Consider the following 27,182-nt stretch of genomic DNA (forward strand, 5'->3'; position numbering starts at 1 on the left):
GTATTATCCATTATGACCGAGTGGAATTTATTCCAGGAACACAAGGTTGGTTTGACGTCCAAAAATTAATGTGATACATCATATCAATAACACAGAATAGAAAATAAATATCACATGACCATCTCACCAGATGCAGAAAGAAACACTTGATAAAAACCAACACACTTTCATGATAAAACAATAAAGTAAGATGAAAGGAGAGCTTCCTGAACTGCTAAAGGGCATCAATGAATAACACATTTAGTGGTAAAAGACTGAAAGATTTTCTCCTACGATCAGGAACAAGACAATGATATCTACTCTCACTACTTCTGTGCAACATCATACTGCAGGTTCTAGCTGGGGAAATTAGGCAAAAACAAAATAAAACAAAACAAACAAACAAAACAATAATAAAAGGCATCCAGATTGAAAAGGAATAACTAAAGCTATCTCTATTTGTATATGAAATGATCTTATACATAGAAAATGCTAAAGTACCAAAAAGAATGTATTAGAGCTAAGAAATGAACATAAAGGTTACAGAAGACAAGATCAATGTACAAAAGTCAGTTGTGTTTCTAAACAATAACAATGAATAAGCCAAAAATGAAATTAAGACACGAGTTTCATATACAATGGCATCCAAACGTTAAAAGACTCAGGGATAGATTTAACCAAAAAAGTTCAAGATTTGTACACTTAAAACTATAAAACATTGCTAAAAGAAATTAAAGTAGACCTTAATAAATAGAAAGATCCCATGTTCGTGGGATCACTGAAACACTTAAAATTGTTAAGATGTCAATAGTCTTCAGGGCACTTGGGTGGCTTAGTTGGTTAAGCATCTGACTTTGACTCAGGTCATGATCTAATAGTTCGTGACTTCGAGCCCCAAGTCAGACTCTGTTCTGGGTTCTGTGCTGATAGCTTGGAGCCTGGAGCCTGGAGCCTGCTTAGGATTCTGTGTCTCCCTCTCTCTCTTCTCCTCCCCAACTCATGCTCTGTCTCTCTCTCTCTGTCTCTTAAAAATAAATAAATATTAAAAAAAATTTTTTTCAAGCCATGTCAATACTCTTCAAACTTATTTAGAGATTCAGCACAATTTCTATCCGAATCCCAGCTGCCTTCTTTGTAGGAGCTGATGACCAGATCCCAAAATTTCATGAAAACTCAAGGAACCCAGAATAGCCAAAACAATCTTGAAAGGAAGAACAAGTTGGAGGACTCATACAACACAATTTCAAAACCTTCTACAAGGTGACAAGAGTTAAGACAGTGTGGTACAGGCATAAGGAGAGACATACAGATCAATGGGATAGAATTGAGAGTCCAGAAATAAACCTATATACTTACGGTGAGTTGGTTTTTGACAAGGGCACCAAGACAATTCAATGGGGAAAAATAATCTCTTCAACAGATAGTGCTGGGACCACTAGAAATCCATATGTAAAAGAATGAATTTGAACCACTACCTCATACCATATACAAAAATCAACAATTAATTAAAATGGATCTAAATGTAAGGACTAAATGTATTAAACTCTTAGAAGAAAAACAGCTGTAAATCTTCATGACCTTGAATTAGGTAATGGCTTTTAAGATATGGCACCAGGAGCACAGGCAACAAAAGGGAAAATAAATCTGAGTTGATCAGAATTTAAAACTTTTGTGCATCAAAGGACACTATCAAGAAAATAGATACACCAAAGAATGGCACAAAATATTTTCAAATCATATATCTGATAAGAGCTTGGTATCCAGAATATATAGAGAATTCATATAATAACAATAAAAAGACAACGCACTTAAAAAGTGGGTAAAGGGGGGTGCCTGGGTGGCTCAGTTGCTTGTCTTGACTCTTGGTTTGGGCTCAGGGCATGATCTCATGATTTGTGGGTTCTAGCCCCTCATGGGGCTCCATGCTAACAGCACGGAGCCTGCTTGAGATTCTCTCTCTCTCTCTCTCTCTCTCTCTCTCTCTCTCTCTCTCTTTCTCTCTCTCCTGCTCACACACACATTCTCTCTCAAGATAAATAAATAAAGTTAAAAAAATAATAAATTTAAAAGACGGAGAAAAATTCTGAATAGTCATTTCTCCAAAGATATATAAATAGTCAGCAAGCACATGAAAAGATACTCAACATCATTAATCACCAAAAAATGCAAATCAAAACTCTTTCATATTCACTTCACATTTATGAGGATAGTTATACTCTAAAATATGGAAAATAATAAGTGTTGGTGAGGATATAGAAAAATTGGAACTCTCATACATTGACTGGTGGGAATGTAAAATATAGAGATCAGTTTAGCTGTTCCTCAAAGGGTTAAACATAGAGTTACTGTAAGACCCAGAAATTTCACTTTCAGATGCCCCAGAATTCAAAACAATGTTTATACAAAAATTTGTAGATGAATATGTGGATGTTCCTAGCAACATTATTCCTAGTAGCTAACAAGCAGAAACAACCCAAATGTCCACTAATTAATGCATAGGTTACTAAGGAAAGCAGTATATTCATTCAAAGAGTAATACTGACCTGTAAAAAGTAATGATACATGCTACAACATGGATAAAGCTTGGAAACATTATACTAAGCAAAACGTGGGAGGAGATAAATCTCATTGAGAAGGCCTAACAATTCGACTATTGTCTTCTTTCCTTCACTCTTCTGATCCTGGACAGCTTGTGCTGGGAATCTGAATGATGTGCTACGTCATATCTGTGAACTACAAATGGCCAACATTGCTTCAACAGCCTTTCTTAGAGAACTTGGTACTTAAGCTTATGGTTGAGTTATGTACCTCTCTACCCCTTTCACTGCTCAGTCAAGGTTGATTGGACTAGGAATGAACATGTGGCATAGAGGAAACAAATCACAATTTGGGTAGATCCAGTCAAATTCTCCAAACTTCATGACATTGGGGCTTGGAGGGACTCAATTCATTAATTCACAGTGACTGGCTGGATTTATGAAGCTGATTTTTAAGGCATACTCTGCTGCAATGGTAGAGTGACCAATTCCTTCTGGTTTTCCTGAGACTTCTATGGTTTTAACACAGGTATTTTCATGATACTGTTTTTGATTTTAGTGAGGGATAAATTTCTTAGAAAACATTCATGTGATAAAGCACAAATTAGCACAGTAGAAGCAACATCTGTGTTTTAATATATGCCAGTTTCAGGCAAACTGGGCAGTTTGTCACCCTAGAAGGGCACCATTGTAGAGCACGTATACACACTTGTGCAGAAATAGACAAGGGAAGCAGAGATATGAAAGCAGAGATGTAGACGTACAGGGCCAGTCAGTGAAATCAGTGAGAACTGCTGCCTTGGTTCCTGATGATTTTCTAGTTCCTTCCTCTACCCACCTATTCATCCATTTATTGGACCAAAGTTTATTGAACATTCACCCTGTTTTAGGCAATTTGGTATGGCCAGAGATGGCCTTGAGGTCTGGGTTTACTTCCCACTTTTGGATTTTCCAGGATATCCAAAACCCTTTCAATAAACTCCATTTTATGTTCAGTAGGTCTCTATTCCTTGCAACCAAAGTATCCTTAAAATACTTGTCTGCTAAAATGATGGAAGGGACAGGGAAGAGGGCAAGAAAAGGGTGTTTCAGCTTAAAAATTCTGCAACTTTGCATCAATGTGTACACTCTCCTGTTTATGGTATATGCCAACAAATGTCTTCCTGCAGGACCAAGTTTGGGAACAGTGACACCCATAGATCTTAATGGCTGGCAACAGGAAAGCTAAGTGGACATTTTAGACATGTGCCTTGGATGAAGAAAACTTCCAGGGTTCTAAAAGTTCTCCAGTGAGTCCTGGATTTTCACGCTAGACCAGTGACTTTGAAATGTTTTTTACTTCTACCCAGAGAAAGACATATAGTAAATATAGCAGATATCACTATGGGCTATTCTGTAGCAATTAAAAGGAATGGACCAGAGTATAGATAATATATATATAATATATATACATATATTATATATAATATATATAACAAAAACATTTATGTTTTTGTATATAATATATATATTATATATAATACATATATAACAAAAACATTTATGTTTATGTTTTTATATATCATATATATATATATATATCTACATATAACAAATATGTATATAACAAAAAACATTATAATGTTTACCTGTGGGGGAACAAGGAGGTAAGTGAAAGTGGAGGATGGGGAATTAAGGGAAATAAAACAAGAGATAGACCAATTGGGCTTCTGCTGACCAATGAGAGGATATGAAATAAACTAATTCGTGTAGTTTAGATTTTTTAAAATACATTTTACGTTTTAACCCAATACAGATATGTGTGTGTTTAGCTGTAATGGATGTTTCACAAATCATTATTTACCTTGATTATGTTCAATATTCCCTACTTTTGTCTTCTTTGATTTTTTAAAATCTTAGTCACAACCCCTGAATTGTTTTCACACCTTGCTAATGAGATAGGACCTGTAGTTGGACCTGAGGTGCACCGCACCTCAGTGAAAAGCACACTGCTCAACACTCTCTGTCTGACAAAGCCTCCAGAACCATTTAAGTACAGATGTTTTTGCAAAGAAAGGAAACAGTTTGCCTCGTTTCCATTTTTTACAGATACATTTTGAATTCATTTCTATTTCTGTTTGAAGTTTAGAAGTACAATGTTGCAGGCAAAAAATGGTTCCCCCAAAGAAGTCCATGTCCTAATCTTAGGAAACTTTGTATTTGTTACCTTACATGGCAGAGGAGAATTAAATTTGCAGATGGCATTAAGGTTGTCAATAGCCAACTTTAAAATTGGGAGACTATCCTGTGTTATCTAGTTGGGCCCGATGGAGTCACAAAGGTCCTTAAAAGTGGAAAAGGTATGGCACCTGGTGGCTCAGTCAGTTGGGCTCCTGACTTTGACTCAGGTCATGACCTCATAGTTTGTGAGGTCAAGCACTACATTGGGCTTGGGGCTCACTGATGTCAGTGCAGAGCCTGCTTCATATCCTCTGCCCCCCCTCTCTCTGTCACTCCCCTGCTTGCACTCTCTCAAAAATAAATAAGAAAACATTAAACAGTGGAAAAGGGAGACAGATCAGAAAGATGCCATGTGAACAGGACTCCACTTGCTTTTGTTTCATTGGAAGATGGAAGAAGAGAGCCACCAGCCAAGGAGTGTGGGCTGTGGGCTGACTATAGAAGCTGGGGGGAAAAAACAAAACAAACAAACAACAACAACAACAAACAAGGACATGAATCTTACCTAGAGCCTAAAGAAAGGAATTCAGCCTTACCAATGCTTTGATTTTAGCTGGTGAAACCAAATCAAACTTCTGGCCTACAGAACTGTAAGACAATAGTTTTGTGTGTTTAAGCCATTAAATTTGTGGCAATGTGTTACAGCAGCAGATGCAAAATAATTTATGAGTACAGTTAGAAAAGCTGGATCTATTCGATTGCTAAGAAACTGGTAACTACAAATCCCATAATTCTAACCTCCGAGGAAGGAGCTCTAAGCTTCAGATAAGTTTTACAAATTCAAGCAGAGTTGCTTGGCAACAAGAAAAATAAACAGTTTCAGGAGAAACCCACAGGAGATTGGAATCGCCAACGTCTTCCTGACTGTGTCTCTTGGTACAAACTTCTGCTTTTTATCTGCTTTTAACTACTTTTAAAAATCCAGGGAGCGATTCAAAAGACATGTACAGATCATGATAATTTTTTCAAATATGGGAATTAATGGGGTGGTAAAAATTGAAGAAACAATGGCTCCTGGGGAATTCTTGAGTACTCTAAATCAGCAGATTTATATCTAAACCAGCAGTTACTAATGTCTTTTGGGTCACAGATTCACTTGAAATTTCTTTTTAGAGAAATTTGCATATATACCTATACACATTTTGCATTTGTTTTACTGATGTTACAGCCATCTTAATCTTTATAAGCCCAAGCTCACAAACAGCTCGTCTAAGTAGGTATTTTCATGATATTGCATTTGATTTTAGTGAGGGATACATTTCTTAGGAAACATGCATGTGATTGAGCACACATTAGCACATTAGAAGTAATACCTGTATTCTAGTTAACTATGAGAGACTAGATTTTTTTCAAAGGCTTTTTGTTTTTGTGGTCAGTAGGTTCCAGATCTAATACTTCATTGAGAAAGGATGTGGACTCTCAAATACTACAACTGTGAGTGCTGTGGGAGTGATTTTGTCAGCTGCAAGGCTCTGAAGTATCACTTTCAACAGAAGCATTTTGGAAAAGTTCACTATGAAAAATTTGGCCAAGAAGTCCTGAGGGAGAAGCTCCAAGATCACAGTAAGGTACAAGTGGGAAAAAGTAGGGGAAAACTTGGGGTTTCCCCCCACTTTTTCTAAAAAAAACCCCACTGCTTTTTATTTGTTGTTTTTGGGTATTAATTCTCTTCATGGAGATTAATTAACAAGAAAGTAGAAATTAAAACAAAACTCCAGGTCCTAGGCCACCTGGTGGGATGAAGTAGTTAAAGCAGCATGTCTCAGTCCTGCTACAAAGGATCTGTCTCGTAGGGCTGCTGTTAGGGACACTCAGCAGAGTTCACTGGACATGAGTGTTGTATCCAGGGCAGCTGCTACTACTGGAATTATTTTTCCAAAATGCTTATGTAGTGACAGGATTCTCACAATCCTAGACTTTTTACTTTTTTTTTTTTTTAAGTTTCTTTCTTTTGAGAGAGAGAGACAGCACAAGCAGGGGAGGGGCAGAGAGAGAGGGAGAGAGATACCTCACAAACTGTGAGATCATGACCTGAGCCGAAACCAAGAGTTGGCTGCTTAACTGACTGAGCCACCCAGGCACCCCTAGAATTTTTACTTGTAATGGAAGCTTAGAAGTAGATAAATATACTTTCCCTCCTTCCTCCACCTCATTTTACAAATGAGGGAACAAAGCCCCGATTAGGTTAAATGATTTTTCTAAAGCCTCCAGAGAGAATAAAAAGAGCCAGGATTTTATTCTTCTGATTTCATAAAACAAAACCTGGTGATATATATATATATATATATATATATATATATATATATATATATATATATATATATATGGCAGATAGATGTATAGATGTATCTTTTTTCCCCAGCACTGTAGTTCTCATGGTTCATCCATTAATCTACAGTAGTTTTCTATCTATATCAAAAGAACTAATGGGCTTTGCTATGTTTTGAAGACACAGAATGAGAATCTCTGTGCTCATGAATGGAAGCATTTAGTGAGAAGCCAAATCAAGTCCAGCAGATCTTTCAAAGAGCTCTTATAATTCCTATGTTATGTGTTTACCTTTTCTCAGTCTTTACATGACAGGTCAGCCATGGAGACACACAAGCTCAACTGGGAAAATCTAGAAGAAAGGAATATAAAGCATATGGCTGCAGAAATATCAAAAACCTGCAGGATGTGTTCTAGGCACTTTGGAACCGTCCTTAGTCGGGAGAAGCATGAAATACAAGAACATCACTTCACAGCCAGAAAAAGAGGTAAAAGAGAAGCCTGGCTCTTTCTCTCTGTGTATATTTACGCAACATAGAAACCATATTTTGATTTTCCCTCAGTGCAAGGCTTTAGGGGTTGTTTCCAGGAATAGGTAATAGAGAACGATAGAGGATGAAACCAGATGTGGCTTGAGACTATCCTCTCTTGGAGTGGCAGGGACGAAGTAAAATTTTGCAAAGCCAAATCTGAAGAAGAAGCTGGGAAACCAAAGTGTCATTCAAAGAGACAACACAGTTCATGCAGTTCTATGGGCTTTCAGTCAAAAGTGGGACAGCATCAGGAATTCAGGTGGGAGTCAGGTAATGGTCTATCCATGTCAAAAATAGCCACAAAACTAAGATATTACACCTTTTCCTCTCATGTTTGTGGTCTGTGCTCTAAACTAACTTGTGGTTGCTGGTCTATGAAATAATTTTAACAATATAATTTTTTTCAGGAAATAATAATTGATTCTGGATACAGAGAGGTCACTGGAAAGTAATCATTTTGTGATGAACTTCCCCTAGAGTAGTATATAAATTGGATATTATGTTTCAAGCAAAAGAATCAAAGTTTCAAAAAAAAAAACCCCACATAATCTGTTAACTTGGCATAATTGATAAAACTTAAACAAGGGGCTATGTATCCCTTGAGTGTTGATATAAAGTCTCTTGTTACTGATTATTTCTGAGTATGTTCTGATTTCCATTATGATTTCTTCTGTGATACATGATTTATTTAAAATATGTGGTTCTTAAAATTTCTTAAAGCAAGGAGTATTTTTAGTTATTTTGTTACTGACTTCTCATTTAGTTGCATGGTGGCCAGAGAATGTAATCTGTGGGACATTAGTTGTCTGAAATGTGCTGAGTTTTATCTATAGCTGAGTATATATTCAATTCTTTCTTGTCAACATTATTTATTTATTTTGAGACAGAGACATAGCGAGAGAGAGAGAGAGGGGTGTGTGGGGAGGAGAATTCCAAGAGGGTTCTGCACTGACAGTACCAACTTGGGGCTCAGTCTCATGAACTGCAAGATCATGACCTCAGCCAAAACTAAGAGTTGTATGCTTAACCAACAGAGCCACCCTGGTGCCCTGAGTGTGTATTCAATTCTTGTGAATGTTCTATATGTGTTTGAAAAAGAAAGTCCAGTTGAAAGTTCATTCCAGAGAGAATTAGTGAATTCTTTAAGGCACTTGAGCCCTTTTCTAGCCAGAGGCCTCTCTAAAATGAATTCTCGGGGGGCTAGGGTGGGTCAGTCGGTTAAGCCTCTGACTTTGGCTGAGATCATGATGTCTCAATTCGTGGGTTTGAGCCCATGTCAGGCTCTGTGCTGACAGCTCAGAGCCTGGTGCCTGCTTCAGATTCTGTGTCTCCTTTTTCTCTCTGCCCCTCCCCTTCTCATGCTCTGTCTCTATCTCTGTCTCTCTTAAAAGTAAAAAAAGAAACATTAAAAAAATATTTTAATGAATTCTCAGTGATAATATGAATTTATTGTATAAACCTGAATGAGGGCCACTTTGTGACTGCAGATACTTAGGGATTTTTTTCCTGATCCTTCCAATGCAAAAGTTATGAAAATTTCTTTGCTGTTGAAGGGGATCAGGATATGCCACCCCTAATTATGCCAATTTGGTGTATTGATTATTTGGAGCCAAGGCAGTTGAGACACAGTAAATACAAGAACTCCCTGCTCTCCCCCTTTCTGCCTAAAAGCAAGCCATAAATTCTCTCTCTCTCCTGTACTGAGATGAAGAGAGTAGCCTTTATCACAGATAACCTAGAGCCGGCACATGAGTGTTTCCAAACAAACCTTAATAGTTTTCTTAATAGTTAATAGAACTTAATAGCTCCCCCTGTGTATTTCCTAGTCACCCTCCCACAATTTATTGGCCTTCAAAGCTCCAGACTCCCTTCCTTCTGTCTACTCACTTCTCCACAACATATTATATTTTAAGTGGCATACAAACCCCCAAGTCTCACCACTACTTTGAATTTTCATTTCTTTTCTGTAAAGAGACCTATGCACATTAAAAAAATATATTAGCATCAGTAAAATTTGAATGCCTCTTCTCCTGTTAATCTGCTTTTCTCAGTTTAGTTCACATGCTCCATTTGTTGAACCTAGCAATTCAGTTACTCGCTTCCTTCTCGTGAAGGATGTGGTTAGTCTTGTCAGCTCTTCTGGCTCAAAACACACACCTACGATGTCCCCATTTAAAAAAAAAAAAAGTACTATCTTCTGGTTTTTAGGTGTTGGCTCAGTTTTTTCTTTTTGAAAACACTGTGCAGCCCAAACCAAACATTCTGTAGGCAGAATATGGCCCCTGGACTGACAGTTTGAGACCTTTAATAGATGGTTTAACTTGGAATTCTGTACCTTGGGGTCATTTTGTTGAAACTTGTTAACATATATGTTTTTCACTTAGGAACTTAAAATGATTGAGGAAATTGGAGCAAAGATTTTTTTCCTCATACAAGAATGTCTGAATATCTGTTCAGCCATTTCTCTATAGAGACCTAGGGTTCAATGTCAGCTAAGTCTGGTGGGAGTGAAGTTTGCTATTCACCTGATGCTCTACCAGCAGAGTCAGTTTCCCTGTTATTACAATTAGATAGTCCTGGTGATTGACTAGATGTAATTTACATATAAAATTAGATTCTTGCCTTAGACACACACATCTTTTTCTGTACAGTGAATATCAAATACTGGCCATTTCTCTATGCAGCCCAAATGTCTACAGGATTTTCACCTCATAATATGTTGGAGTGTAAAAGTCCCCAAGAGCTACAGAGATTTGCAGATAAAAATATCCGCCCTGCCTCTGGTCATCTGAGCACTGCATGTGTGGCTGAAATTGGGGCCCTGTTCAAGTTGATCCAGGATTGCTTTCCGGTGCCGGCCTCCCGAGTGATCCAGGTAATCTGAGCCAGGCCACACAGCCCTAAGGAAGCCATTCCTTCCTCATGGAGGCAATGAACGTCAACCAGGCAAGGCCACATGTTCAAAGGCCAGTGTTGCCTTCTGCATGGGGTGACATAGCTCGCAAGGAGCTCTTTGAAATGCCAGGGCAGGCTTCAGGCTGGTGGAGCAGGCACTCAACCATGCGACAGCTGGAGTCCATTAAGGTTGGCAATTTTTGCCCGAGGGATGAAAGTGCCTTTACATTGGCAAGACCAAAGAATTGGCTTACACTTGACTGATATTTGTAAATGCTTAAGGGAATTTCAGGCAAAGGAGGTGAGCCTGTCCCCCAGGGCCCTGTTTCATGCTTGAGCAATCTGCCTGTGGAAGTAATTAGGTGCTGCGCTGATGGGCTCCCTGTCAGCTTAAAGACAACTCACTGAGTCCAGGAACAGTTGTCCAGAGAGCACAGAAAATTTCCTTGAAGAAAAATGGCCTGAACACAGGAAAGGAATCCAAATAGCAATGATGGTATGATTTCCCCCCTGCCCCGTTATTATTATTTTTACCATTAATACTGTCACTGAATACTCTCTCATCCGTGTTTAGAGAAAAAAATACAGGGCAGTTCTGTGGGCATTTTATTCGGATAATTTTTCCACTCCTTCGTTTTAAAATGCACACATGGGGTGCCTGGCTGCCTCACTAGTTGGAGCGTGAGACTCCATCTCGGGGTCATGAGTTTGAGTCCTCCCTGGGTGTAAAGATTACTTAGAAAATTAAAAAAATTAAAAAATACATCTTTTGAAATGATGTCAAGAAAACTACAAATGCACATATATTTGTTATAAAATCATCTTTCAGCCATAAACTTATTTAAAAGCAAAAACGATTTTTAATGTAACTCAGTAGCAAATATGATTTATGAAGATGATTAAATTCTTCCTTCAGATAGCTATGGCAATGCCTGAATATGAAACAATGTATTTTCTTCTACAGAGATAAGAGTAAGCGTTCTACTCTAGTCCTGCCTGATGCTTGCCAAAAACAGGAGCTAATGATTGATTAAGTTGCAGAATTGTTGTGCCCTTTAGTCCATTCTTGAATAGTGACAGTACACATTAGTGTATTAAGAACTCTCAGATTAAAGATGCTAAAAACTACATTTCCCATATTCCTCTGTCACTATAATTTCCTCTTCTTTTTTTTTTTAAGAGAAAGAGAGAGCGCAAACATGTGAGCTGAGGAGGAGCAGAGGAGCAGAGAGAGAGAGAGAAAGAGAAAGAGAGAAAGAGAATCCCCAAGCAGGCTTCATGCTCAGCATGGAGCTTGATCCCACAACCCTGGGATTATGACCTGAGCCGAATTCAAGTGTCAGATGCTTAACGAACTGAGTCACCCAGGCGCCCCTGTCACTGTAACTTGTAATGGGAATAGGTTTTGTAAATTAGTTGCACTAGTGAGAACCGTGTTAGGAACAGAGTTAAGTTGGGGTAGAGATGGTAGGGCATGAGACACCTATTTTAGTCTTCATGATTAGCAGATACAGAATGACTCTGGAGCCAAGCATTGAAATGTTTTCTAACTTCATGTGAAATCACAGTGTCATTTGTGTGTCACAGTCTACCTTTGATAGATTGCTTTTGCCTTATTTGGGACATAACGGTTACCAAATCATAGGTAACAGGTTTCTTTGCTGCTAAAGAGATTCCTGTGGGATCTTGCAACCTGAAGTTTTCCTGGAGTGCTAAAGAAGGCAATAAAGTACGGTTAATTCCTTCCAGTTTGACTTTTATAAAATTATATTTAGCGAGAGATTTGAGGTAAATTCTCAGTAATTATAATTACAGAACACTTATTAAAAAGCATTCAAGATCTATTTAGAAACAAGGAAAAGTAACATCCCCCAGAAACCTCAGTCACTTGTGGTTCTAGCTCTCACAGGTTGGGTCTGTGCTAGGACACTTATGCCGGTGGCACCTGTCAAGCTGTTCATTGACAACTGCTAGGTGTGAGCTTCAGTCTTCACAGTGGTGAATTTGATTCCTGCCCCTGTAGGTTCCATACAGTCTAGTGGCTTTCAGGCAGAAAGAGTCTGAGAACTAGCGGCTGTCTGTCTTCGTAAGGATTTTCAGGCTTTTTTGGAAAATTATGCTTTCTTTTTCATAGCTGAACCTAAATTCTCAGTAGACCATGATAGATTGCTTTCTCCTTCTTCTGTTCCGCAACCCCCCCCCCAGGGTGAAGGGGGTTAAACTGCACATATTTAAGCTATTCCACAATGTTAATTGACCCTAAAATGCTACAACTTGAAATTTGTGCTTCCCTCAAGGTTAGTTTAGGTTTGACCCACATTAAATCCTTTGTCTTCACAGGGTGGTTCTTATATAAAGGGGACTGACACCCAAGGATGCTCAGAGATTGACATCGTGTTGTTCAGTGATGTGTTTGCCAATGTGAACCATTGCAAAAAACAACTGAGAGAAGCTCTGGATGCTCTGAGGGAAAACTTAAAGCAAACATCACGTGGAAACAGGTCTGGGTGAAGGTGTTCCTGTGAATCCTTTTCTTCCACAGGTGGAAACGTCAGCTAAGGGAAATTCTTAGCTTGGTACAAAAGGGCATTATTGAGCAACCATTACTTCTGTACGCTAACATTAAATTTTTGAGAGAAAACTTGGAAAGATTGCCCCAGAGGCATTTTTTTTGAGACTTCTAGCTGAACTTTCAATGAAATTTCACAAATTTGAGATTCTACGATTTAAGGACTAATTATGTTTTCCCCAGTGCACCTGTATTTAATTTCCATCCCCTAGCTGAAACCTGACTCTGAGGAATGCAAACAGGAAGGGGTGGGAAAGGTGCCTCCAAGAACCAAGAGTCTTTGAGACACATTTGTCTGATAAACATTCCCTTCAGCTATATCCTGGGGTCTCTTGCTGATGTGGCTTTGCTGACATTACACACAATGTCTCTTTGCTCCAAATGTTGAACTAATCAGACCTGGCAGGGTTTTTTTTTTGTTTTGTTTTTGTTTGTTTGTTTGTTTGTTTTGGTAAGTTCCAGAAAGAAAAAAGGAAAGAAATGCAAACACCTTGACATGTTATTATTTATTTTTCTCTTTCATTTTTACACATCCTGTTATTTTTTTCAGTATAGTGAACTGTGGATGAAGAGAAATGCAAATATCCATGTTGTAAAATAAAGAAAGCATTTTTCCTGAGAAAAACAAACCAAGCTATGTGTCACTTTTTCTAAAATAAGATCAATGTTTTAAAACAATGTCCCAGAACTGTTTCTTAATTTAAATAATAGATTCATTACCAAGCCTTCGCTTCAAATGAGTATGGAGAAGTAGCTTGAATGTGTCTTTATTGAAACATACTACCTTCAGGAATACCAAACACCTACTAAATTGTGGTAGTTAGCGAAAGACTTCAGATGAATGGCATGATGGTGACAATAGTGACTGACATCAGTCAGTTGGAAAGGCAGAAAGGGAAATGATGGAGTTTCACATACAATTACACTTTGGATGGAGAAAGACCACCTTTAAGAAAAAAGAAAACAAACAGGAGAAATAGGAGAATGTGTTTTTCATTTTTATCCATTGCTTCTTCCAAGTTTTCCCCATTAAATTTGTAAACTAAAGGTTGCATCATACTATTGTTATTATTATTTATCAAAACAGAATGTTAATGTACTCTAAGGCACATTAAAAATAAGAGTTAGGCTGTATTCTTTCCATGGTAACCTTATTTGGAAACACAATATTTGTTTTTCATTGTTAGGTCATTTTCTATACTCCTCACCCACCCAACTTCAAAGAACCTTATGGATTCACTCTCCCTAATACTTTTTCCCCTCTTCCATATCTCAGCTGCCCTTCACTTGGAAAAAACAGCTCTTGAAAGTCTTTACTTTTTAGATTTCCAGAAGGAATTTTGAAGTAGAACCCATGAAAAATAACAACCCTGAAAACCATGGTTCATTTACTCTAATTGTTCCTGACTAAAAACAAGCAAACTCATTTTCTCATCTATGTTCCTTCTATTCTTTCAACTCATTAAGTAATTTAATTGAAAAGTCTTCAAAGTTGAACCGAGTTCCCAGGTAACCACCATCTTTCTTTTGCACCTTTTAAATGCCTGTTCATTTTCACTCACTCTGAGTGATTTTTCAAGGGACTAATGGTTTTAATTCAGCCCAGAATGTATTTTATCCCATATTTTGTTTGGCTGAATGGTTCCTGTGGCTAAAAAGGAGCATATTTTCTGAGAAGTAAGACTTAGAGGCAAACTGAGAAAAGAGGACTGTGAAGTCAGGAAAAGAGGCAGATTGTCCAAGGGTGTTGTTTGGTACTGATATCTGAATGGAGCAGCCGCTTTCTCTGGCTTTCTCAGAGCAACTAAGACCATACCACAATTCATTTGAAGGGAAAATTGAATTAAAAATGGACAAGAAGCAGATATGTGGGTCTGACAGTTGGTTTTGACTCCCACCCACTGAGAGAGTAGAGTTTATTGTTTCAGTTGATGCCTGGTTTTTGGTGATATATTGTTTGTTGCTGTTATTTTTAAAGCTATTCAGTTACTTTATTTTGAGAGACGGGTGTGAGAAAAACTCGTTCTTTTCCTTTGAAACTAGTCTATATCTTAATCTACCAGTAACAACAACTGTTCTATGTCAGTCACTTTCCGGGCCCTGCTTATGAATGAAATCTCAGGAGACTTGCCCAATAAGCCCAAGTTACTGGAAATCATTTACATGCCAGAGGTATTGTGCTCCTCTCTTTACACATCAGTGTGTTTATTATTAAAAAACCACAATGGGAAAACATACTTTCAGCTTTTAAGGAGATGGTGCTATAAAGTGTCACACCTATAATAATTATGTTATAATTGGAATTTCTCCACATTATCTCTTATTTCTTATTGCATTGATTTAGAAGTCTTGAAAACAAGAATCTCTCTTTCATTATATTATCCAGTCGGAGCATCTTAAAGCTCTCCTCTGAGAAATAGTCTTTTAAAATTACATTGCCGGGTGGCTGGGTGGCTCAGTCAGTTAAGCATCTGACTCTTGATTTTGGCTCAGGTCATGAACTCATGGTTTGTGGGTTTGAGCCCTGCATCGGGCTCTGTGCTGACAGTGTGGACCCTGCTTGGGATTCTCTGTCTCCCTCTCTCTGCCCCTCCCCTGCCCACACTGTCTCTCTAAATGAATAAATAAATAAATAAAGTCAGATTGGAGGACTTGGAGTTGTCTTGATAAGACATGGACAAGACATGGCATGTTCATGGACTGGGTTGACAAGAATAGGAAGTGGCAAATAATATCACCTGAGGACTCCTGAACAAGCACTGCTATGACCCATGCCTCTTTTCTACTAATTAGATTAGCAAAAATCTTTTGGAATACTCATTGGACAGTAATGTGTATGTAAGGTAGCCTAAGATAGTGACATTCTCATTAACCTTGACCCATTTTAGAACTCTGAACTCCTCAGTGGATTTAATACTTCATTCAAACTCTCTGGTATACACAACAGTAAAAACTTCACATACCAATGGCCATGTCTCCTATAGCCCTGTCTCTTGGAATTTCTAGTGATTTTTAAGATTAAAGCCAGGACACGTGCATAAAAAAATCTTAGATGCTTCAGCTGATGTTCTTTTTCCAAGTGGATAGAATAAGAACCGATTACCCAAGTAACACCTCATACCCATTAAATAAAAATGTTTGGAGGCCAGAGCATCTGTACTTTTTAAGGGTCCCCAGGTGATTCTAATATGCAACAAAGTTGGGGAACCACTGTTACAGCCTGGTATGTTCACCAAGGACTTTGCCCTAGTCCTTGTCTCCTCAGCTCTTAAGACTGAACCCTCATCCATGTTGTCTCATTCGGGCAAAACTATCACCAACCCCATTCAACTCTTGAAGACATTCTGCTTTATTTCTTCAGCCGTGCCTGTCTCAAGCATCTTCAGAATTCAGCAGATGTTTGGAGGGAAAAGCAGGTCATATTTCAGATTCAACTCTCCACCCTTCCCTTTTGATCAGGATTGTGGCCTCCAAGTCTCTTAACATTGCATCAATCCCCTGAACTAGAAAGAGTTCTGCTGGTTTCTTTACCCCAGAAGCTTCTCTTCACACAAACAAAATCCATGTTTTCAGCCTTGTGTCTATTCCCCAAATCAGTGTATGTCCCCAGAAAGGAAAAAGCAGAGTATCTGTCCACCTCTCCATAATCTGCTGCCCCCACCCTCATGGAATCTCAGCCTTTCTAGCTTCATCAACTCCCTGATGCCCCTCAAATACGTTTATATGTGGTTTTGAAAACCTAATTTTCTAGTTGTTCTGAATGAGCATCAATCTTCCACAGACTACTTCATTATACCCAGAAGTAGAAGTCTGATTTCTTTTAAAATATATTACTTAATCATATTCATGGTTAACAATATCTTGTGCCCCAATCTATATTCAGATAATAATTCACTTAAACATTACTTCTTAATCACCTACTACATGTCAGATATTAGGGACAGGGCAGTAAATAAAACAAACACAGCTCCTGCCTTTGTTCAACCAACACTCCAACATAAGAGAAATAAGCAAATAATGCCAAGTGGTAACTAAATGCTGTGAAGAAACATAAAGCAGGGTAAGGGAACAGGGAACAGGGAGGGAGCTCTTGTTTTAAAGGGTGGCCAGGGAATGCCAAACAGTGCAACGAAGACTGAAGCCTTGTGGAGTATCTTCCATCAATGTACTCTAGGTATAGGAATGGCAATTGCAAAGACCCTGAGAAGGGAACATTCCTGGAATGTTTAAGAAATAGCCAGGAGAGTAGCAGGGCTAGAATAAGGGGAAGGGTGGTTGAAAATCATCTCAGTTTCTTTTTTCTCTACTATTTCTCATGCCATGTCTTGTTCCTTTGTTAAGGATCCTAATGGGAAAGAGAGCACCATTGGCTTTAAGATTCAATTTTTTATGTGCTGAAGGTCTTCACAATCATTCTTTTGAGATCATGGCCTGCTATGATGTCCTGGGGCATGCACGCTCCACAGGTAAGGTTTATTTTTTTGTTTCACAGGAAGCCTTAAAATGACTGCTTATTCAACATGTATTTATACAGGACTGAGGACATCCAGACACAGCAGTGAAGTAGGAGTAGGGAACCAGGCTGCTTGTCGTAGTGAAACATTTAGTGTTGTTAGGAGACATTTTTTTTTTCCTGCAGCACATAAACACCATGCATCTGTCTGCCACCAGTTTTTAATTTAAGAAGTGTAATCAAGTATTAACTATTTGTCCAGGATAATGGAGTAGAGAAAGAGCACAAACAAAGTATGTACATAGCTTGCAGGGAACTGCTGCTTGTAGCAGGAATCCCTATGTGAGCCTAAGCTGGGTTTGCCCCAGGATTCAGGCACAATCTGGCTGACTCAGGAGGGAAACTGAGTCTTCCCCAGTGGGAAAGATGGGTTAGGAACATAACTTTGGTCCAAACTCAACAGACCAGTATTGCAGAGAAAGGTGCTTAGTACTCGGCACCAGTGGACTCATGCCTGTCTCTTGGAGAAAGACTTCAATAAAATTTGAGGGAAAACTAGACGAGCTGTTTCCTGGATGTCTGCTATGGCAGCCAGAGCTCAAGTCAGCACAACTTTGCAGCCTGAGTGGTGGAATGCAGCTCTGGGGTTATTGTGTGAATGAGGAAGGGGTCCAGAAGGCATGAGGAGCCAAGAAGTCACCCTCACTGTGACCTGAGAAGATGCAAGAACAGGCCTCTCTCCTTCAGGGTCTTACTTCCCCACTACTGGCCCGAAGAGTTGTGCCTTTGGCAGGCATGGCCAACCTGATGGCATAACTGTTTTTGGTGGGACCATCAGTGCTTTTGGTAACAGCAGCTACAGAAGACATCAAACAGCACAAATGATCAAGAGAAGATGATAATGGCAAATATCATGTGGTATAGAAAGAAAAAGTCTGCAAGCACATGTGAGATAGTCCATGGGGGCATCTTAAATAGGGGAGGAATTTGAGGAAACTCCTTAAAGAAATGGGAAGTGAAAAGGACAGAGTCATAGAATGATATTGTGATGGCTATTGTGATGTTATTTTTATCCCTAAGATGTGCTATCTGAAATGAGATATGAAATATAGAATTTAGTCCATACTTACAAAAAGAGGGGAATAAAGTATCTCCATTAGGCAAGAAGATTAAGGCCCCGTTATCAGCTCCTCAAAATCCATATGTTGAAACCCTAACCTTCAGCGTGATGGTATTATGAGGAGAGACCTTTGGGGAGGCAATCAGGTTTGGATGAAGTCATGGGGAATGGACCCCCAGGATGGGATCAGTGCCCCTCAAGGAAGAGAAGGAGACACAAGAACTTCCTCTTGGGGCCATGTGAAGCTACAGCAAGAAGGTAGCCAACTGCAAGCCAAGAAGAGATCTGTCACTAGGAACCAAATATACTGGCACCTTGATCTTGGACTTCCTAGCCTCTGGAACTGTAAAAAAATAAGTTTCTGTTGTTTAAGCCATGCAGTCTGTGATATTTTGTTATAGTAGCCCCAGCGGAGGCCCAGATGACTAAGTGATTTATGCAAACGTAAGTATATTCTCCAGAGAACTTGGGTGTTGAGTGTAGGCTTCTGCTTGACTTAGAACATTTATGTATGTATTCTCTTTGTGTCAATAGGTGGTACTAAAAGTACCATAGCAAATCATGAGCCAATATATGAGCAGTGATCCTCCTGTAGCTTAGCAGGACATATGAAATATTTTCACTGTTCTATTCACTTATTTATCCCATTCAACCATTATTTGTGGAATATCTACCATGTGCTATTAAATACTTACAATGAAATAGACAGGAGATCAAGATTGTTGTTCTTTTGGAGCTCACATTTTGTAGAGGAGAGATTCCTAACCTTGAAATATCTGTTATTCCCTAAGGCTCCAGTCTATCTGTCTATCTGTTATTCCCTAAGGCTCTATCTCTATGTCTTTGCCCACTGTTTCCATTGATTTTTTAAGTTTATTTAAGTAATCTCTATACCCAACATGGGGCTGGAACTCACAACCCTGATATCTAGAGTCACATGCTCTCCTGACTGAGTCAGCCAGGCACCCCCAGTGATACATTTTCTTAACCTGCCCCATCCTATACTCTATCTTAAAGTTTCTGCTCAACCTTCAAGACTCAACTCAGCACCAGCTCAACTTGCTTCTCTAATTCTTCCTAGACCTGACTCTTCTGCTTTCCCACAGAATCCTCCCTATAGCTCCACCACAGCATGATCCTCTATACTGTCACTATGTACAGGTTTGGCTTCCCACAGTGTTTTGAGCTCCATGAGCATAAGATTTGTCTTTGTTCCTGGTACTGTATTATTCAATAACTATTCATGGAATAAAAAAAATTATTAAACATAACATTGGTCCTACCCTCTCAGCCAGACCCCAGAGGAACAGGTTGACTTTCTTGAGCTAGTTCTTTTACTAATCAGCACTGTTGGACAATGTGCTGCTCACATTAAAATTCTCTTCTTTTGTGCTATAATTTGTTAATGCACATGCACTACATGCCTGCCATGGTCTAGAAACTGTTACCACTGGGTACAAACATGAATAAGACATGATGAAGTTTATAGTCTGGAGGGGAAAACACATGCATAGGCTATTTTATTTTGTGTTGTTTGTTTATTTATTTTGAGAGAGTGAGAAAGAGAGAGAGAGCAGGAATGCACTAGCTGGGGAGGGGCAGAGAGAGAGAGGGAGAGAGAGAATCTCAAGCAGGCTCCTTACTGTCAGTGCAGAGATGGACACGAGGCTTGATCTCATGAACTGTGAGACTGCCCTGAACCAAAATCAAGAAGTAGACACTTGACCAACTGAGCTACCCAGGTGCCCCATAAATAGGTCATTTTAATATAACATCATCTGTAATAAGACAGAAGTATAGGGAACTCTGAAGTAAGGATACTAGGAAAGGGAATGTGACATCTTGGTCTATACTGCAGTGTTAGTTAAGTCTTCTTGGCTCTGATAATCTTGCTGATCCTGTAAGACTTTTTTAAAGTGCTGTGATTTATCCAGCACTTATTATATGCCATACATAATTCTCATTGCCCTAAAATTAATCTCATTAAATGAATCCCATTTGGTTTGCAAAAACAAACAAACAAAACAAAACAAAACAAACACCTAAAATAATGACCCTCTGTCCAGTTTGCATATTTAAAAAAAATTGAGCCTTAGAAAATGTAAGCAAACTACCCACAGTTATGTAGCCAGTATGTGCAAGGCCTGGGATATAAATCCAGGTCCTTCACACTGTCTAGATCCTGTGTAGACTGATACAATGTCAAAGTTCTATAATGGGAAGAATACACTGGGCTTGAAGCCAAATCCCAGACCTATTTTATATTATCTATGAGACCTTAGGTAAATCATGGAAATCTCAAACCTCATTTTTTTTAATCTAAAAAACAGAGATATTGCAAGAATTAAAATATGAGATTCAATTTGAAATCATGTAGCAAAATGCTTATTAGCTCAATGAATATTTATTTAAAAAAGATGATTCTATCTCCTTACGTCTTACCATAGGCTCATAAAGCTTTTGTATTTGTGCAAATTAATTCTTTCTCTTGTGTGCAGACTTCAAAAGCACAATTGTTAGCCAATAGCAGTTCCTTGGAAATTGTCTTGAGGATTTGAGGCTGTATCAGTAGCTCTTGAGCTAAAATGTCTCCCAGAGGAGAGAAACATATTTTTACACTGGCTTCTAAGTCCCCTAAGTTCTTGAGCACAGCTGTGTGAAATGAACTGAAAAATCCTGAAATTGTTATGTAACCCTGCTTTTCTCCACTGATGATGGGGAGTGGATTTTACAGGACAACAACAATCCAGCAATTCAGACAAATCTTAGGATTCCAAGGAATTTTAGTGGGCAACTAAATGTTGCTAAAAATTGCCAGAGCAAGACTCAGATGATCACATCAAGTTTTCACAGGAATCTTGATGTCATTCCCTGCACACCTTACATAAGTGCTACACAATCAATAGTGCGGCCCATGTGCTACAATGCAGCCCAGAGCCATGAGATCTGACAAGACCATGATTGACAACATTCCTGCCCCAGATGTGATTCTCAGATCAGCACTATCAGCATCACTTGGGAACTTGCTAGATACAGAATCTTGGGTTCCATCCCAGACCTACTAAATCAGAAATTGCATTTCAAAAGATCCCCACAAGATTCTTGTACTCATTAAAGTCTGAGAACCATTGAATTAGCCACTAATTAGGCATTTGGGCTCAGATCTAACATGCAATAGAAGATAGTAGGGTGACAATAGATGGTTTAACTTCTTGGCCATGCTGACTTTGAGCCACCTATTTAACCTCTCTGACTCTCCTCCTCCTTTGCAAGCTGGAGAGAATAATAGTTCCTTTATCTCAGGGATGTTAAAGAGTAAATGTGTTAATAATTATAAAGCATTTAGAATAGTACTTGATTCAAAGCAAGGGAGCTAACTGTTCCTGTATTTCAAATAATGGTGATGATGTGATAATACTAAACTAAAGTTTCTTAAACTGACCTAAGTCACACAGAGTAGAAATAGAAGACCATAAGCATTAAAAATAAGTTAGGGACCACAAACTTGGGTTTTTGTCAGTGAAGACCTTTGAAGGAGGGGAAATGTTCATATACCAGTGGCTTTGAGTAGATAATCCCCAGGTCAGCCATGACATCTCATCAGATAAATAGAGTTAGTCATCAAGTATCTGGCACACTTATTGAATATCAAAATTTGAGTTAAATTATTGTTTCTTTTATCTTTTATCATCATAAATCTGAGTTTCTGGCCAAGTCTGATTGCTAAGAAAAGCAGAGAAAAGCTCTGAGTAAAACTGAAAGGTCTTTTTTAATAGTTCAAATGACTATTGCCTGGAAGTTTGGGACTAGAATATGTTTGTTATAATATGCCCTTATAAGATATGTGTCATATATAACTATTTATTTGCTTATGTTTATCATAGTAATTTGATTTTACTCTCTAACCTGTTGACAATCAACCTACTATTATATCTCTGATTTGGCCGTAAACAACTGGACCAGGATAAAAGGACTACACAGATATGCTTGAGATTAGGGATCCAGATATAGGCACATCAGTATTTTACTTTATGTAAAATATATTTTATAACTAACATAAAGTTACTAACCAATTAACTTTAAAATACGTATTGTAGATGTGAAATTTTCCATGATTAACAAGTGTATCATTGTGTGCAATTTAGTTGGGCAGAAGGATAGGTATGTGTAAGGGCTGTCTAAAATAAATTCATATTAGAACTTCCAATTGTTTTGAATTGGGAAAATTTAAATAGATTATGATAAAAGGTACTAAACGTTTATATTTCATACAGAGAGAATAAGCATGACCTGAGTACATGTTTTATAAGGTTGTAGTATTAAGCTATTGATGGTCATTCTTGCCATTTAATCTCATTTTCCTCCCTCATTAGTGGACTATTTGTTTTAAATTTGACCCAAATACATCTTTAAAATCATTTCTACCTTTATAAATATAATTAATTCCCTCGTGTCCAGGTGGTAGAATCTCTTCTGCAAGTATATATACAAATAAGAACAATTTAGATATTGAACAAGGGGAATTATATAGGTTATTGTTCAGAGAGTCTGATGACATTTAGTTTATATGTAGATGATATTTGCCTAAGGTACTGAAATCTGCTTCTGGGAAATAAACTTCCAGTGTGAATAGACAGAAAATCTGCCGCATCAGATTTTCTTATATCAGAGTTTGCTCACTTGAATTGCTCAGGCATCATGATGTTGAAGCTCTCTCTTTTAATTACTTGAGTAAACTGGAATAACTTTCCTAAAAAGAAAAAAAAAACAAAACAACTTTCGTTTTAAATGATCAAGATCTAATTAATCAGAGAAACATAGCTCATTTGTATTGGGGAAGCCAAAAAAGAAGAGGGAGCAAATTCTCACAATGGTCTTTGTTCCTTGGTGTTAACAGATTTAAAACACCTTTACTGCAAACTGTATCTCTGTAACGACAGTGAGTCAGCACAGCTGTGTGCCTTGGCCCTCTTGCCGTACCAAGTGAATTTTGTCAAGGCATCTGTGGTGAGGGTGAAGGAGCTCATTCGTTTAATGATACATTGGTTCAAGACGTCATTTGCCAAGTCCACCGAGGAAAATAAGTATGTAACCGGCACATGGGCACCATGTGAGCCTTCCTCTTTTCATATCCCTTTCCTTTATGCTTCCAGGCCCCACCTCTTACCTTGGTAGGCAGAGGAGAGGGAGATATAGGGAGAGAGGGAGAGAGAGAGAAAGAGAGAGAGAGAGAGAGAGAAGAAAGGGCTGTCTAGAATATGGAACATCTGTATTATTATTATTCTGAAACAATATAATGGTTTGGTAGGAACCAAAGAATAGAAACAAAAATATTCAGTGGCATAGCCAGAGGGATTGGTGCAAAGAATGAAGCCGCAGGAAAAAGAAAGGGTAAACTACCAGCACAATTTGAGCTTCAAGTGTTCCTTCTGCTGTAGCCAGTTCTATCAGAGGCAGAGTTGTCTTTCAGAGAAGGGGGATCCTCAAAAGTTGCTATGTGCATGTTCTTGATTCTTTCCTTGCGTTTGCTGGGAATAAGCTCTAACTTATAATGATGGGAGGCGAGGGAGACAGTGACTGGTTTGAGTATTTTAAGATAAACTTTTGGTAAACAAAGACATAGAATATATCTGAATTCTCCTTTTGGCAGAAATAGCAGAGACAGGAGATTTACTATAACATATTTGTATATGGCCACTTTCTACAAAGAGTATGTCTTCTTTGTCTTTGTATAAAGTTACTAATAATCATGACTTGTTCATCTGAATCACCCACTGTTTACTCTTTGTATATTTTTATGTTTACCATAGAAAACATTAGTCACTTTGTAAACATATATTTCTATATAATTACTTCCTGTATCTAAACATCTCTGAACAGTCTATATGTTTTTTCTCATTTGGTTGAGCAAAAATTTATTATTAAAAATAGAAGAACAGAAGACCAAGAAAGAAAGTTTCTTGCCTGAGTAGATCCTTGGTCAGATTATAGGCCTGGTTTTGAAATCTAACACTGTTTTGTTTTGTTTTTTAACGGAGAGCATTTAGAGGTCTGCAAAGAAGCTTATCTCTTAGCGTAACAGAACAATAATTCTAAGACTTAAAAAGGTGCTATTGTGGGGGAAATTGGACCACATATGTTATAATATGGTAATTGGTTTTCTATTTTTGGAAAGTAATCTGGTAGTGTTGTATTAAATATTTATTATGTGTTAAGGATTTTAAAATATTCAAACCATTTGTCAAGGTAATTCCTTTATAGGTTAAAAAAAAGTGATAGTAAAAAGTAAAAAAAAAAGAGTTTATTTATTAGTTGGTTTCAAAAAAGAGTTGAGGTCATTTATATTAAAAATATGTCCTAAAAAAGTACTAAAAATAAAGATTTTTAAGAAAAGAGATGAGAAATACTTCGAGAACTAACCTTGCAGAAAATGAATGCATTTAAAGAAGTAATTTGTGTAAATATATTCAGAATAGTACTGCTTAAGATAAAGAACAGCAAAAATGCCCTTGAAGAACAAATAAACTTGCCCACAAATATGATCAAATACTATTCAAGACAAATTTGGGAATCACGGTAATTAATATGTGGAAGGAGTTACATGAAACAATGTTAAACGACTAAAACATAACACAGAATAAATAGTATGAACATGTATCAGAAGTATGAAAGTACAGATGTAAATGTGCTGTAAAATGTGAGGGAAAATAGTCTAATGTTTATTAAGTGTTTTCCCCCTAAATTTACTCTCATGTCATATGAAGAGCATCCTCTGCCTGAGTGGTTTTCAACCATGACTTTCTTTTGGCACTTGGGAATACCAGCTGGTTCAAGTGGGGATGGATTTGAAGTCTGGTGTTTGTTGCTGTCAACCCTCAGGGAGTATTGTAAGAACTAAATTATTGATAGTCTGAAATCTGGTTTGCTATTTCATTACCAGGACAAAAAATTTTGTCTCCTTTTAGTTTTTCCTATTTTCTTTACTGAAATAAAAACAAACGACCAATAATGATAGTAAGAAAATATTTCCATGCTATTAGGGGAAGAACTGCATGATTTTGCAATATATCCTCAAAAGAGATTGCACTGGCTAATGAATGCCAAGGCAACAAAATATGTGTTTGGATATCAACCAACATGGAATCCTGAAACTATCTGTTTTTTTTTTCTCCCAGGAGTTTGTTTATAACCCCTAGCTTTAATTTTTATTTTATTTTCCCCTGATGTACATAAGCTGCAATCTAAAAGACCGATGTAAGAAAATTTTCCTTCTTCACTCCAAATTCCCACCTCCCTAACAATGTTTAGGACATATTCTGCCAAATTTGTTTTTTACATATGCTTAATTTTTTTAAAAACAAGGAACAAATGGGTTTGTAGTTTATGTATCACTATGAAAATTGTTATTCATTTAATCTATATCTTTTTATAGCTGTACCTAGAGAGCTACCTTCTTTTAATGACTGCAAAGTATAGTGATGTTCAAATACAAGCCACATATGCAATATTAGATATTCTAGTACCCACGTTAAAAGGTAAAATGTAGTAGTGCCTAGGTGACTGAGTTGGTTAAGTAACCGACTTTGGATCAGGTCATGATCTCATGTTTGTGAGTTCGAGCCCAGAGTCAGGCTCCATGCTAACAGCTCAGAGCCTGGAGCCTGCTTCAGATTCTGTCTTTCTCTCTCTTGCTGCCTTCCCCTACTCATGATCTGTCTCTCTCTCTCTAAAATAATCATTAAAACAATTAAAAAAATAAAAAGGTAAAAAGCACTGATGAAGTTACTTTTAATAATACATTTAGCCACTATATCCAAAATGTTATCATTTCAACAGGCAATCAATGTAAAACTTATGAGTATTTTCCTTTTTTAAATATGTCTTCAAAATCCAGTGTGTGCCCAAGTCAGACTAGCCACATTCTCTACAGAATGAGAAGTGAAAAATGCTGACCAAAGCGATGGAACATACCAAATTTTAGTAGAGTTGACTGTTTTAATTTAGAAAAAAAGACTGTATTAAATTACATCCTCACCAATAGAATGTGAGAGTGTCTCTTTTCTCACAAACTCACCAATATTAGATATCATAATTCTTTATATTTGGTCCATCTCATTGGTGGAAAAATTGATAAACAGTGAGATTGAAAAGAGAATTTCTTCTTTTGTAACCTGCCTTCTGAGCTTAAATTTTTCTCGTAAGTGAATAAATCTGTCTTCATTTTCTGGGTTAAGGGAAGTAGACAACCCTTCGTTCTGTGTGTCTAGATTCCGCAGACTTCCCTCCTCTTACACAGTGGAGCTCCTCACAATTCACATCTGGGAACTGGCAGGAAAGCCGCTGTTGTTCAGCCTGGTGCAAGGAATGAGGGCAGTCCTCAAACTTCTGGTTCGATACACAGAAATTGATGTCGTTTGGCACAGACACTACCATCCCAAGTTCCCCATTTTTGTAAAGGTTAACCAGAAACACACCAGGTAAGTATGTATCTTCTCTGTGCCCTTAGGCTATAAGAAGCATGTTTACCATCAAGAAAGTCTGGAGCAAGGAGTTGCTTTATTGTCATTCATTGTAAATGAGAAGGCCTTAATTACCACAAAGCCAATTC

The 27,182-nt window shown here is 37.8% G+C and overlaps 1 protein-coding gene across 2 annotated transcripts in view; it reads left to right on the top strand.

Moving 5' to 3' along the window:
* The window catches only part of LOC106969192 (2'-5'-oligoadenylate synthase 3-like), a 40,394-nt gene that overhangs the window by 9,773 nt on the left and 3,439 nt on the right, over positions 1-27,182 (top strand). Inside the window, exons 1-8 of one of the 2 annotated variants that reach the window (XM_053225149.1) lie at positions 4,192-5,612; positions 6,116-6,304; positions 7,306-7,492; positions 10,222-10,412; positions 12,773-12,933; positions 17,343-17,467; positions 23,472-23,658; positions 26,842-27,051. In XM_053225149.1, coding sequence (XP_053081124.1) covers positions 6,146-6,304; positions 7,306-7,492; positions 10,222-10,412; positions 12,773-12,933; positions 17,343-17,467; positions 23,472-23,658; positions 26,842-27,051 — 1,220 coding nt within the window. In that variant the 5' untranslated portion in view covers positions 4,192-5,612; positions 6,116-6,145. Of the gene's footprint in view, positions 1-4,191; positions 5,613-6,115; positions 6,305-7,305; positions 7,493-10,221; positions 10,413-12,772; positions 12,934-17,342; positions 17,468-23,471; positions 23,659-26,841; positions 27,052-27,182 lie in introns of those variants that run through there. The other variant, XM_053225148.1, reaches the window with a different exon arrangement.

The sequence above is a fragment of the Acinonyx jubatus genome, chromosome A1 (assembly GCF_027475565.1).
Source record: "Acinonyx jubatus isolate Ajub_Pintada_27869175 chromosome A1, VMU_Ajub_asm_v1.0, whole genome shotgun sequence".
Lineage (NCBI taxonomy): Eukaryota > Metazoa > Chordata > Mammalia > Carnivora > Felidae > Acinonyx > Acinonyx jubatus.